Genomic DNA, 15,011 nt, shown 5'->3' with positions numbered 1-15,011 from the left:
TGACACGAGTCCCAATGAGTTGGTGTGTATTCAGGTTTAGGTCCCCACTAACATATAGAAACCAAGTCCACACACACAATTTTGGTCCCCACGGTGACACGAGTCCCCATGAGTTGGTGTGCATTCAGGTTTAGGTCCCCACCGGGATATAAAAACATGTCCACACACACACACAGAGTATTTAAAAATACATACAGAATCTTAGTTTGGCCGATCAAGTTTATTTGATCTGCTCACCAAAGACAATGCCCGCAAACATAAAACAATGAACAATTCCTTCATGGTTAGCTAAAACGTTCAATGACAACAAGTGTCACTGTTCCTATAATTACTCGTTCTCATCTCATATCATTATTAATAATATTAGTTTCATTATCTTCATATTACATATCATTTTTCTCATCTTATCTCTTTTGTATTTTAAAACGCAACAACATAAAATGATTTCCTAAAAAACATGATGGAGGGGTGGGTGCGTGTGGATAAGACACCTTGTGGAAAGGGGGAGTGGAGTGTAAATCCGCGTGAAAAGGCTGGTCCGTAAGGCTCCAGAGTCAAATATCACAGAATTCCTAAAAGTCAGTCGTCCGCCCTAACAGGCACCGTTTTCCAAACGCACATACAAACACATGATAAACCATACAATGAAAATTAAAAACAGCAAGAAGTCACATTTAAAAGCACAGTATGGCAGTGGAAATTAAAAGCTCATGGCTGTGGAGTATCAGTTGGCGAAGAGAAACGGGTGAAGTGCGACTAGAGTACAGAATGCCATCATTGTGCACAAGGAGGTATAAGAGCATAGGAGGAAAAGAGTAACCGGGTCCTCATTTTTATTTTCATGATCAGTTCAAGGGGTTGCAGAGTCGTCCAGTTGTGTTCTTAAATAAACGTATCAGTTCCCTTCATTAACCGGATATTAATTAGACAGTACCTACAGTACAGTGCCTTCTGTTTGTTGTCAAGTTCTTCCTCTTTGTTTTTTATTCCTTTTGTCATCCATGACCCTGATAGCCATTTCCGAGGGACTCAAAGTCCAAGCACCAGGGTTAAGGACGTGTCCGAAACCCTGTAATGAAGCCCTAGACTACACACACACACACACATACACGCATGAATACATTCATACACATTCACACACACAAAGTGCATTCCCGTCCGGGTGGTCCAGGGTTTCCTCATTTCAGTACACAAGTATTTATACCGTTACTGCTTCTTGATCAGTTTGTCCGCCTCTGGGTATGTCGGATACTTCACAGTCTCGATTTTCTCTTTGACTTTATAGGACGGGTACAAACCGGTGCGGCCCGTCTTGCGGTTGATGCCCTTGGAAAACCCGTCCCAGTGATTGCCCGCTACGCCGATCACATCTCCGGGCTCCAGAGGGATGTCGTCGCTGCTTCGCGGCTGGTGAGGGTGGATGGCGATCTGGTTGTGGGCGTTCTGGCCGCCGAAGTAGTAGACGTCGTCGAGGGAGTAGAAGAAGGAAGAGGCATCCGGGTGGAGAATTTGCATGATCTCGTAGGCCACTCGACACACCTGCGGGGAGAAGAAAAACAGAGATGCTTGTTCATGCGGCGCTTTAAAGCAGGGCTTGGTTTTGTGTGGAGAGTGGAGATGAGAGCACATGCAGGTGCACTTGACAAAGATGAATGTACTTTAAAATGGTGACTGCCCCTTATAAAAAAGCAGAAGGGGAAGATTAAGGACCGTTGGAACAAAGTACCTGCACAATGTTCACGTTATACTGGATGCAAAAGATATGATAGGCTGGTTTTACGTACGTTCAGAGACACAGAGGTTTTATCGGTTTGCTGGACAACCGCAGTCATAGCTGCAACAACCACTTTTGGGGGAAATCTGGATTTTACAAAGTTAGTACGTACTTAGCAGTACGTAAATGGGAGATCATTGAGTATCACTGTATGTTTTGTACTGTATGTTTTAAATTTGAAAATCTGAAATATTTGTAATAATACATTTTAAATTCACCGGCCCTGTAAAGTGCGATAAAAAAAGTGGTGTAACAGCCTGTCAGACCTTCCTGTCTAAGTCGAAGGATTCAAGCCAAAATAAATTGAAAAGTGCACCAGATGTTCTGATGATGGTCAAAGCAAAGCTTTGTATGGCTATTCATTGTCAGACAACATGTCTGGAGATAAAAGCGCATGTTCAGACCGAATATAAAATTAACTTGCCATTTATCCAACTCAAAGTAAACCACAAAATCCACATTGTACCAGAGAAAAGAGAACATATAAAAAAGCTGAGGATAACCAAAGATGGATTCAAAAATGAAACAAAATTCTAAAGCAAAGCCACAAAAGACTGGTTTAAAATGAGGGGTTATGTTTGGGTCAAGTCTTAACTTTACAGAAATGTAGTAGGAGGTTTGGGCAATATGTGGAAGAAAACCCACAATGATCACACAGTTGAATGAGTTCTGTGAAAGGACAAAACGTACTGTAGGTGACTGAGAGACCAACAGAACAAAACCGTTCACAAGAAGTGGTCCAAATTTACTGTACCTGTGAGGAAAAGGTGCACACGAGGAAGTTGGTCCTAGACAGGAAGTGGATATCCAGGATGACTCCTCGCAGAGAATTTTCAGTGTAGCGGTTGTGTAGCCCAGCCGACCATGAAATTGAATTATCACTTATGAACTCATAATCAGGATATCTGAATGCACACAAATCAAAACAAATGTGTTAATAGACATTTCATACTGCAAATATTTGGCTTTGTTCGAAACCGTGAACTGCCACCAACAGATACCAACATTATAAGAGCTCTCCTCATGTGAAAACTGTTCTAAACAGCAGGGAGGAAAATTTTTTAATCTTAAGAAACTTCTCGGTTCAGCCACATTCTAGTATTGTGTATATATCAGTATGGTATATCACAATAGACCTTGTGAATAAGGCAATCCCAGAATGCATTACAGGATTTCTGAGACTAGTTTTAATTAGATTTCTATATTCTGTTTTGAAAAGTAGAGATACAAATGAAAAATAAATAAATCATTTGTAAGTGCTGTGAATATTATGAAATCAGATGTTAGCCTAGCAACATGCTAAAGTCAGACTCCACTAAAATCAACTGTAAGAACTACTGAATGGGATAATTCACACAAAAATGTAAATTCTTTCATCATTTACTCATCCTCATGTCATTCAATACCTGCATGACTTTCCTCTGTAGAATACAAAAGAAGATATTCTGAAAATTGGTTGAACGTTGGTAACCAAACAACACTGGACCCCATTGACTTCCATTGTATGGACACAAAATCTCTGGGGGTACCACATGAGGGTAAATAAATGATGATATTTTTTGGGTGAAGTGTTCCTTTAAGAGTCTGTTATCTAGTGAAGAAAGTAACCTTGTGCTGTACAGCCTTATGTATCTAGCCACTTATAGGATATCTAAATTATATATAAACCGTTGAGAATACATCTTCAATGATCTGTCGAGATCCCATCATTTCATGTTTCACACAGCCTTCCGCACTCACTTGGTCTTGGCCTCCTGCAGTAGAGAGGGGTCATCGGTGGCGAGGTAAACGCGTTTCTTATCCACGTGCATGCGCTGGGCCAGGCTCTTGTAATGGTCCTCCACATGCACCATGTACTCCTCTATGGGGTGGAAGGCAGCCTCCGTCCCCACCTTATCTGTCCGCCGCACATGCACCCTGGAGAGAGAGGCAACACCTGGGTCAGACCGATTGTGCGTCCGCGGAGAAAACCATTCAAGGTCAACAAAGACCAGGAGAAATAAAGTACGGCAGAATAAAATTTCCCCCAGTTCTTTTTAACAGATGTTTAAAGGTTTTACACTTGAGCTCGGAAAACGCCAGCCATCATGTGCCTGTGTGCGGGCGGAAGGAGGGGCGGAATAAAAAGGCGAGCGTGTGTGAGAGAGACAGACACAGGAGATGGCTGCGAGCGCTCGGGCTCCCGGTAGACGGCAAAGTGGATGTAAGTGGAGATTGATTGTTGGAGCAGAGCTGGTTTGAGTGAAAGTGTCTTTCTCTCTATCCCCTGGTCTCTCCTGTAGGACCTGCTGAGTGCTCTGTGCCCTCACACACTTTGGCAAGAGCAAAGTACATGATCTCTATACACACACACACACACACACACACACATACATTCAAACCTATCAGTGCTTGTGTTTCCTACATTTGGGCTTCACATCATAGGTCGACACACACCTGTCTGGTTTATTATCTTCGTGGGGACAGTCCATAGGCGTAATGATTTTTATACTGTACAAACTGTATATTTTATCCCCTTCCCCTAAACCTAAAGATCAATGAAAACGTTTTTAGATTTGTTTAAATATTGTTCTGTACGATTTTTACACTATTTTGCACATGGGGACCTCAATTTTGGTCCCCATCATGAGACGAGTCACTAGGTGTTGGTGTGTATTCAGGTTTAGGTCCCTACCAGGATATAAAAACAAGGCCACATACACGCTGCATGAATTAAAAAGATTTTAAAAAAGGGTTTTGTTTTTTACTTTTAGACAGAAGAAAAACTCTCTTAACCTGTAAGTTATAAAACAAATAGAAGAAATACAGTAGAGCGCTTATGTAACGTCACATTATATATTAATGCTCAAGCTGCTACACTATTATGACTAGAGGCAAAATGAACTTTATTCCCTTGAAGAGAGTAGTTTATTCAGATTTATTAACATTTCCTAAACATTGGAGGCATTAATTCATAATGATATATTTATCATCTGCACATACTGACCATCAAAGCCGCTAATCAGGTTTTATGCAAAAAATACTTTTGTTGGTAAGTAAATGTAGGTTTTTATAGGATTAAGACGCTATTTTATAATAGAAGGAAGAGAAGAGAATGTTGCGACAGTTAGGAGTCATCTACGACATCACCACCGGTATTAATATTTATTTATATTATAACATTTATTTTTTAAAGAAATTGCATAATATTATTTAATGTATATTGTCTAAAGCAGTTATTCTCAAGTTGAGGGCCAGAATCCAGGTAGACCAAAGATTTTGTGGCATTTTATGAAATCTAGAAATCGATCATACATTTTATGCAATCAAACATCAGAAAAATAAGACCATCAACTAAAACAATCGATGTCCCAAAATTGTATAACTGATTATGTTTTTGGTTTAATTGAACTTCTAAGTTTGAGATCATAAGTCTTTATTTGGGGGGCCACAAAAAAATGAACTCTACACAAAGGGGGTCTTACAACAAAAAAGTTTAAGAGCCACTTGTCTGAAGACAATACAAATATTGATGAATACTTTATTTATCTTTCAGGTGTCATCATTTAATGAAATATTTTAATAAATAGTTTAGAATGTAGCAATAAAAAACAGTAGAATATTTGATATAGTTAAAAAAATAATGTGTTCATTCTACTGCTTTGAGATTTAAACAAGTAAATTAGAATGATCAAAAATCTTTCTGCTGTATATGCCTTTGAACTGTAATGAATTCACGTTAAATAAATAATAAAAGAAAAAGATCCTTCAAGTTAGCCGTTACGTTTTCCAATGGTTGAGCAGAGGGGTTTGATATCTCCCTAATATTAAAATATCTTTGACTGACCACATTGAAGTTTTATGTTTAGGGTTAAGGGTGTGTTCAAATCTCTTATCATTCATAAGCATAACAGCAATAGTTACACTTGCCAAAATAAGACTATAATACAAGCAATGCAAGATGTGTTTAGTATGTCTCACCCTATAATGGGATGCTTAAATCCCAGCTTGACAGTGGCCTCTTCCATTTCCTTCATCAGCCAGGCCTGAGGGCGGATCAGGTACTTGACAAACTGAGAAACCCACCACACGGGCGGATCTCCATGAAGCCTCTGCAGCCGGTCTGCCAAGTCCTCCGGGATGGCCAGGGGCAGGTAAGGGGGGCGCGGGTGGAGGCTGTCCACGATGGGCAACTCGATAACCTGAACGTCCCGATCGTTAGCCTCACCTATAGACAAACACACAATAATGAGTGGAAATGATGGAGGAACAAAGAGAAGAAATAAAAGTGGCACAGACTGTAACTTGGCACGAAACGCTTTTCAAATGTGAGATTAATTTACAATTAGCGAATCAATAAAGCCTGACAGAGACGCACAGAACAGCGTGGGTTGGGAACAGCAAAACACAGATGCAAATGATTGGCCAACACATCCCTAGCACACGGTCCCGCTGGAAATACTTAATGTGGGTAACAAACCTCAGGATTTGAGGGGGTGACACCTCTTTATGTCTCTGCTATGCACTATTTCACAACATGTGTTGTTATATAGGTAGCTAGCTAATATAAACTGAATCTAGATATATATTTAATGTAGTACATGTACACTACCAGTCAGAAGTCACTTACTCATTCTAAATTTATATTTTTTTCAAATTTTAAGAATGATAGTTAAGTTGGTTACACTTTATTTTAAGTGCTACAGTGTATTTATATATTTGAAATGTTGTTTAGGATTTTCTTTTTTATTTGAGTTTCCTGATCATGGGTGCGTTTCACGAACAACGACATAACTCGCTGGTTAACCACCATAGTAAGATGCATTGTTGGTGGAATTAACAATGTAGTTGGGACTGTTTCCCGAAACCATAGTAACTCATCGTAGATCAATTGTTTGAACCAAGTTGGTTCAGCAATCTAGTTATTGACGCCACACAGCTGGTGGAGTATTGACATCTAGTAATTAATACGTTCCTTGACAAACTTAAAGATGTTCAATTAAACTTGTATATATTTCGAGTGATGGATACGGAATGCACTGCATGTTGCTTGCTTACTTTGATAAAAAGTCTAGTTGTCATAATAATAAGGAACGATGCTTCTAAACACAGCTCTAGACCTGCAGTTCCAACCACGCAACTTTGCGATGCTGCTTGCGAATGATCGTTGCAACGATGGGGTTGGGAAACAATCGTTAAACTATGGTGGAATGACGGAACTTGCGACCATAGATGCTTTTGGGAAACGCACCCCTGTTCAGCACTATGGCCAACACTAGTTGTTTTTAAATGTGCTTTAGAAATAAATAATGAAATTTGAATGTGCTTACTTTAGGGTAGGGGTGTGGTTTAGAGTTAATTAATTGTAGCTATGCAAAATGTATAGTAAATAAATGTATTACACGGCTCATTTGAATGCTTGATTCTAATTGGCGAAATTCCAAGGGTTGTAATTTTCAAATAACAACTGCACAAAACTAAAAACACCCTGTAACCCGGATGCTGCAAATCATTTTGAGAAGGGCAGTTTAATATTACACAAACATTAACTATAATTATCTTACCTTAAAACCGAAACTAAACAGCTTTTCCTCGCATTCGGTAAAAATTAGCTAATAAAATATTTAGAATTTACATATTATGTTCAGTATTTTTCTCATGTGGCAAGTAGCCGTGTAATAAGCGGGATAATGTACAAGTAGCCATGAAATAAGCCGCGAAATAAGCCCCGACAGTGTGAACAGGACCCGACACGAAGCACTGGCTGTCTGTACATTATGTGTAACGAGCACTGTAAAAAAAGTGTTACCGTAAACTAGGACTGTGCGATATTGAGGAAAAGTGATAAATAATGCGGTATTCGATACGATATTTATTTTTCTAAAATCCATTTAAATTGTATTAAAACATATTAAAAACATTATATAACCAACATATGTTTCACATTATTTTAGGAGATAGACAGCATGACTACAACTTCTAAAAGATTGCTAAAAAATACTGCCATATCTTTGAGGTGCTTCTTCGTTTTAGCAATAAATCGTCAGCAGCACTGCGGATGTCTCGGGATGGCTCATGGCTTTGCTCGCTATGAAAGGTTTGCGACGCAGATTGTTGATTGATTTGCGACAGAGTACATGGACGCTAGCATTCGCACGCACGTATATCCCAACTAACATCCGCTTGCCAGATAGATACAACGATCCCCATCGACCTAAAACTTTGACCACCATACATATCTTTTCGAATAATTAAATAGCTAATTTATTGCAAACCATTGCGAAATGCATATTGCGATATACACATTTGCGATAATTCAATATATTGCACAGCCCTACTGTAAACCGATAATAATAGTAAGAATGACAGTAGTTTTCTTCATTATTCACTCCAAGTGCAAAGAAACATTTTATAATAAAATGTTTGTTTTGTAACGAATTCGCTGAATTTCAAAATTGTAATTCATTTAAATTAAAAAGGTTAAACATTTAACATTTAAGTGACACTAAACATTTGACCAGTAATGTATATTTTAATGCATAATATTAACACTAATTATTATTTTTATATAGTCATTTTTGTAATATACAAATTTAGTTTTTATCTGGAATATCTTGGAAGCATACATGAAAATATTCAAAAACAATAGCAATTATTAGTTTAATAAATGTAACTTTTTGAATAACATATATTATATTTTAGTGACATTTTATTGCTTATCATCAATAACATTCAGTAACGTCTAATGAAGAGCCGGTGCGTTCGAAACATCACTAGCCATACAAAAGTCTTTTTAATTAATATTTTTTTGATATTTTTGGAGCTTTGGTGTGCCGACTTGATATACAATTCTTTATTATTATTTTTGGTCGAGCACCCACTTGAGGTTGATGTGCGTGCTTTGGTCTTCTTTTTATCATTAATAACATAATTCATCAATCTAAACCAAATTCCCATTCCTGTTCAAGTTTAAACCAAAATTATTCATCAGGACAATCCTCATCAAACGCTTTTAAACAGACGGTACTGCATGTGCCAAGCTTAAACTCTGCCATGTACTGCATTAAATGTTAAGAAAGCATTGCTTCCCACGAAGAACAGCTGAAGAATCTCCCCAGTTGTTCTTATATAACCTTGCTGTCAGGGTTTGCATGGAGATGGGGTTTTTCCAAGCCAGCACCCCTCACTGCACTGATAAACAAAATAACTTTCTCATCCTCATTAGAGCTGCAAGAGAATCTAAATTACATCTTGTCCTTGTATCCTGATGAATAAATTGAAGGGGGGCTCCAGGGAGGACGAATCTTTATTATTTTTAATTCGTAGTGTCCGTGTCTGACACCCGCTCATTTTAATGCAGTGCGCGTTTGGATTATTCTGTGGGATTCAGTCTGAACTTTGACCTCCTGTGTGTCAGAACGGGAGATATTAAGAGGGTTACGTTATGATCCTTGCAGGGATTGTTTCACGAAAGCTCCGCTGGAAATACGCGAATTCATTAGACAACTATCAAAATCTTGTAATGTTAAGAAAGGTTCAGAAGTTAAAATAGCGATTTTAACATGGCTTACGCTGTCTCTGGTCTTTGAACCTGCTTAAGAAAACAGACTTCTATAATCTGACACACTGAGATACTATGCTGGTTTTAGTTGGTTTATGCTGGTCTAGGGCTTGTTTAGCTGGTTGGCCAGTTTCCAAACCTACTGTAATCTAGTCTGGCCAAACCAGGTTGAAAACCAGATTAGGCTGGTTTGGCCAGTTTTTTCTTCCAACAGTGAATAGTGAGAAACTCTGCTTTAGGGCAAACTTAAAGAGATTCTGTCCTCTGGGATAAAAAGGAGAAAGAAAGAGTGACAGCAAAGCGCTGCTTTGTTTTGAGGTCATTTCTTTCATGCTTAAAAGGCAGCGTCTCCTTCCCCTCGGCTTTCTTTTGAGAGGCACAGCAGGCTCACTCCAGCTGTAGAAAGATTCCCCCGAATGCCAAATCCAGTCTATTAGCTTGATACTACAGCAACGGACTCGAACGCAAGTCTGTTTCATGCATTGATGCATTTGGCAGATGCTTTCATCCAAAATAACTTACAGAACATTCAAGCTTTGCATTTTTATCACTGCATGCATTCCTTAGGAGTCGAACCCATGAGCTTGGCGTTGCTAACGCTAAGCTGTATGTGTTGCCAGGGTACTTCAAGTATTTTGTATGTCAGTCAAAACTTGACACATGAACTCTCAAATAATGTTTGTATCACCAGTATACTGAATCGTATTTTTATATTTTTCAAAACCCATGTTGATAGAGCTCAGACATAAAAAAAGATCACATGTTTTTTAAGAGAAATGTGTTAGGGATGTGTCAAAAAAGGCCAAAAAAGGATTTCTGTGAATTAAAAATTCACAAACCAGCAGCAATAATGCCCAACAAATGGAGAAGGATAGCTCTTCACCCATAAAATATAATAATTCAAACATAATTATTTTAATTTCCTGTGCCCATCTATGAGGAACCACACTATTTAAACCACAAAAATACAGTCATTTGAGCTATAAGAATGGTGTACGCCCTTTTCAAAAATCTTTTGTAATTGTCACTTACCAGACCAGTGTCCTGTAGAAGCGCCGGTACGATCTGTACAGGTTTCGCTCACAGGTTTAAAGACCGTTTCCCAGCCGCCGGTAGCGTAACGCCAGTTCTGTGACTCCAGTATGAGCGTCCGCTGCGTGCCATAGGCGATCATGAAGCAGTAAACCACATGATGGAGCTGGCAACCGTAACCACAACCTTTATTGATGTTACACACCAGCTTGCGCGCTTTACTGCAGTCCTGTGGGTTCTGTGGATATAGATGAGCAGAGAAAGATTTGAAGAGCGCTCTGAATGTATAGTTTCTTGCTCTCTCAGATGTCATTGCACAACACCACATGAATTAGCATTTGGCAAACACAAACAGCTCAGTGTTTTTTTGCTGCTCACAGAGCAGGTCCAAGACATTTGTATTATAAAGCTTTAAAGGCAGCCAGCAAGAAAAAAACATGACGGAACACAAAACAAACAGGGTGGAGAACATCATTTAGGGTTCTCACTCTTTTCAAGACATTATTTGTCACGACACTTTATGTGATTAACAACATCTCCATCAGTTTATAAATCTAGAAAAAACGCAATAACATGAACAAAAAAGGAACAAGAAATTTCATGTGAACATAAAAAGTGACTAACAACAGATTGTATCATTGCTAAACATTCATGCGTTCTTTAAATAAATTGTAAGACATTTACTGTAATCTGTGAGCAGTTTGTCACTGAACTCTCACTAACAGGAAAACAACATTTGAAGGAGACACTTTAAAACCCTGATGATAGGTTGAGGATTTTGAAATGCTTTAAGAATATTTTTAGTATGTGCGAGAGGAAATGATAAATGTGGACCTGATGGCAGAAGAGTATGATGTGTGAATGATCTGGTCTTGATAAAAAAGAGGAAAAAAACAGGATGGAAAAAAGGATGAAAAGGATGAGCGAGAGACCACAGAGATTTAAAAAAGGATGAGAGAGAGAGCAGGTGAGCTGTAGATAAAGGATGGTGACAGTGCTGTAGTGAGACAGGCACAACTGTCATTCCTCATAAGAGACACATAGACAGGCTTCTTTGTTATTAAACTGTCTCTCTCTCTCACTCCAACAATAAAACACACTCCATCACTTTAATCACACTTCTATACTCATTACTGCTCTCTCTCTCTCTCTCTCTCTCTCTCTCACACACACACACACACACGCACACACATACGTGTCTGATGGAGAGCGCTCAAAATGAAATTGGAAGTTAACTAGTGCTACATGATCAAGCTTGATGTAGAGAGTACAGGCCTGTTCACAACAAGAACTATAATTATAAAGATAAATATAAGAGACAATATTGTTCAGGTCACTTCACATTTTTTTCTAGGTCATGAAAAATGAACATACAAAAAAATTGAAATTAAATCCATACATATTTAAGGGAATTTGCACATTTATTATGTAAAACTGAAGTGCACAAGCTTAGAATAAATAATAAGTTGGTGAGGACTAATAGTTAACATAAGACATATAACATTATAGGTATTATTCTTCGTGGGAAAACTGAAAACTATTTGGGAGACAGATGTGGAACAATATTAATCTGTGTCTATGTCTATCTATGTCTTTAAATTTAATCATTTTTTTGTCAAACAACAATTTTAATATAACAATTTAATTGAATTACTTACTTTCATTTATTAAATTCCACAATTTCATACTCCGTTTTACTCTCACTTAAAAAGCATTTAATTTAACATTTTTGTTGATAATAATAATAATCATAATTATTATTTATCTAGTATTTGTTTTTGTTAACAAAATACCGTTTCTTATTGACATTACCAGTGCTCAATATATAGCCAATTTAAGTCATATTTAGGATATATGGTTTTATCGAAGTTAACTTCCGGTCTGTATTTGGTTATAATATAACAATTTATTTTTTAATTATATTCATATTTTATTGTATATGTGGTCATGAAGACGTGACAGGAGCCGTGAGGTGGGCCGGTGGCGTGATTGATAGTTGGAATCAGTTGTGTATTCTAGCCATTACATAATGTTTGTTCATGTTGTTGCTCCTGAAACCGTCTATACACTGTTAGTCAGTGATACAAGTAAATATATCACAAATGTGCATATTGTCATATGTCATAACTGACAGCAGATTAAAGTTTTTCTAAAGCTTAAACAAAATCAAGCTCAGCTGGTTACACCCTGTACACTTTACTTGGTGCAAAACAACTGTTCCTACTCTCATTTCATGAAGCGAGACAATACACTGCTGTTCCACCAACTGCTTTATATAATCACCCTTCTTATACAAATGGTATTGACATATGGCCTTTACAGGGGAATGCAGCAGGGTGTGTACATTTAAGTGTACTTGTTCTGCTATAGGCTTTAGTCAAAGTATACGCCCTATTTAATGTGATAAATTAAATTGAGGCTGTGAGGGATGGAAGGAAATCACTTTTCCACCGATTATAAGATTATGTCCACCAATATGGACATAACGTGTGTTTGTGTGTGTGATCTACCTGTAGGTACGTAATTCTGTTCTGCACTAGGTCGGAGAGTTCTGTGGCCTCCTTCTCTCTCCAATCTCCAGCGCCGTCTGCCTGGCTCAGATGATACAGGTCTGTCATGATGGACCTTAAGATCACAAAACACAGTTTACAACTCCTAACAACCGCACCAAGAAGCTTCAGTTAATGAAAGCCATCAATTATGACTAATTAAAGAGCATTTTCCACAGAAACATAATATTAAATTCATCTGGCGGTCAGGTTTCAACCAAAGCCGGGCCTTGCTTCTGAGCATGGCTAATCATCCACACCACAATTAGCATCGCTCTATTAATGACATCATTTGTTAGCTTCTGCACGGCATTACCCGGTCGACTTTTTTTGACGTGCGAGCAAACGCGCTGATCTTAACGTACACACCCATTAAAGCTGGGTAATGGCATTACAAGCCCGTGAGATTAAAGCTGTTTATAAAGAGATTAGAGAGGGAGAGAATTTTCCCTGTAATGAAATGTAGCACATGATTATAGCAAGTGGATGCGATCTTAAGCGTGAAAAAGTGTGTTTGCGTGTGTCAAGATATTCCACTCGAGTGCTATATATTAAGAAAGCCACTTCTAGCTAAGCTAGGCATGTTTTACTCTAACCCTAACTAGACAGGAAACTTTATTTAATTCCTTTATACAATTTCTGTCATTGTGATGCATTTTATTAAAGTATCAATTATCCGCAATAGGATAGACGGAATATCATCTTAATATAATATAAAAAAAGGATAATTTCAAAGATCAAGAGTTTTTTTGAATTTATAGTTTATAGATATATGTTATAGGTAATATTACTATTTTGGTTTTATTCTATGAACTACTAACAATATTGCCATGAATATAGCTTGAGATGCTGGAATGGTGTTAATGAATAAAACAAACAATGTTTCTCCCAAATTTCAAACCCAAATATTGCATCTATTTGCATTTAAAAATTTTCAAAAGAGGTCTAAATAACAGAAAAGATGTCTTTTTTCAGACCTCAAAAACAGAAAAAAAGAACACCTTTACATTCACTTTTAACAAATACAACAGTAATACTTGAACATATATTTAGAAAAAGTAAAGAAATCTTTCAACCATCAGTCTTTCACATTGCTGTTGGGTGACTTTACGTCACTCTTTAGGTTTGATTTTGTTGAAATGGGATTGGAATGGCCAAAATACATCTAGAAACGCTGAACCACTGAAAATTTGGAATGGTCTCGTATTTTATTTCCGCGGCTATATAAATATCCATCTATTACTGAATCTCTGACATGTATACGTGTATAACCTCTGCTGGTGTCCCAGGTCCTGTAGGAGAGTGTCGACATGTTTCTGCAGAGCTCCAGTCTCCACCTGCGGCAGTTTCTTCACCTCGCTGCGTACGAAATACCACAGTTCTCTAACGCCGTTCTCGACCTTCCTCCTCAGCTCCTCCTGATCTTTTCCTGGGCCTGCAGAAAGCACAAACAAACAAAGATTCATTACTTTATGGCAGAAAAATGACAAGGCATATTTGACCACTTCAAATGTTAGTGTAGTTACATCACATTTTGCATTTCAGGTAAGAAAGGTTTACTTGCTGTAGCCCATGATGTGTCATGTGTGTGTGTTTGTGCTACCGGCAGTAAACAGATGTGTGTCCTGGAACTTCAGCCATGTAAATGAGTGCAGAATAGTGTAAGTGAATAAGGGGATCAGTGGCTGTAAGACAATCCTGCACATACCTGTGATCTATATACTGTTACAAAAGTGCCTCCTGAACTGCTGCTGTATCAGGTTAGTCAAGATGCTCAAAAAAACAACCTAAGCATTTTTTTGACAGCACCAAACTTACAGTTTATACTTCCATCTACCTACAAATGGTTTACTTACATCTGTCTTTGCAAAAAAAAAAGGTAAAACTTATATAATTCCCCTTTTTCACTGTCCAAAAATGCTAAAAGGTTGTGTGTCAGAACACAACGGATCACTTCAGACAGCGATATGACCGTCCTTCACTGTGAACCCATGAACACACACACACGCACACACCCTTTTATCAATATTAAAAGCTCCTATTAATTTAGTTTCCCTTTCTGTCGGTCTCTCGACGTTGTGTCGAGAACGACAGATGGGGTTCGCCCTTGAGAACC

General features: G+C 38.0%; 1 protein-coding gene across 3 annotated transcripts in view; it reads right to left on the bottom strand.

Annotated features, from left to right (window-relative positions):
- Positions 1-205: 205 nt before the first annotated feature.
- The window catches only part of fut8a (fucosyltransferase 8a (alpha (1,6) fucosyltransferase)), an 82,220-nt gene continuing 67,414 nt past the window's right edge, over positions 206-15,011 (bottom strand). For all 3 annotated transcript variants that reach the window (XM_056768378.1, XM_056768380.1, XM_056768379.1), the window contains 7 exons: positions 14,168-14,330; positions 12,857-12,971; positions 10,347-10,584; positions 5,735-5,981; positions 3,515-3,691; positions 2,529-2,679; positions 206-1,539 (listed from right to left, as the gene is read on the bottom strand). In XM_056768378.1, the coding sequence (XP_056624356.1) occupies positions 1,207-1,539; positions 2,529-2,679; positions 3,515-3,691; positions 5,735-5,981; positions 10,347-10,584; positions 12,857-12,971; positions 14,168-14,330 (1,424 nt within the window). In that variant the 3' untranslated portion in view covers positions 206-1,206. The remainder of the gene's footprint in view (positions 1,540-2,528; positions 2,680-3,514; positions 3,692-5,734; positions 5,982-10,346; positions 10,585-12,856; positions 12,972-14,167; positions 14,331-15,011) is intronic.

Source organism: Triplophysa dalaica, chromosome 15 (genome assembly GCF_015846415.1).
Source record: "Triplophysa dalaica isolate WHDGS20190420 chromosome 15, ASM1584641v1, whole genome shotgun sequence".
Classification (NCBI taxonomy): Eukaryota; Metazoa; Chordata; class Actinopteri; order Cypriniformes; family Nemacheilidae; genus Triplophysa; species Triplophysa dalaica.
Note: the sequence above shows the minus strand (reverse complement) of the source record. Positions and strands in the feature narration are given on the sequence as shown.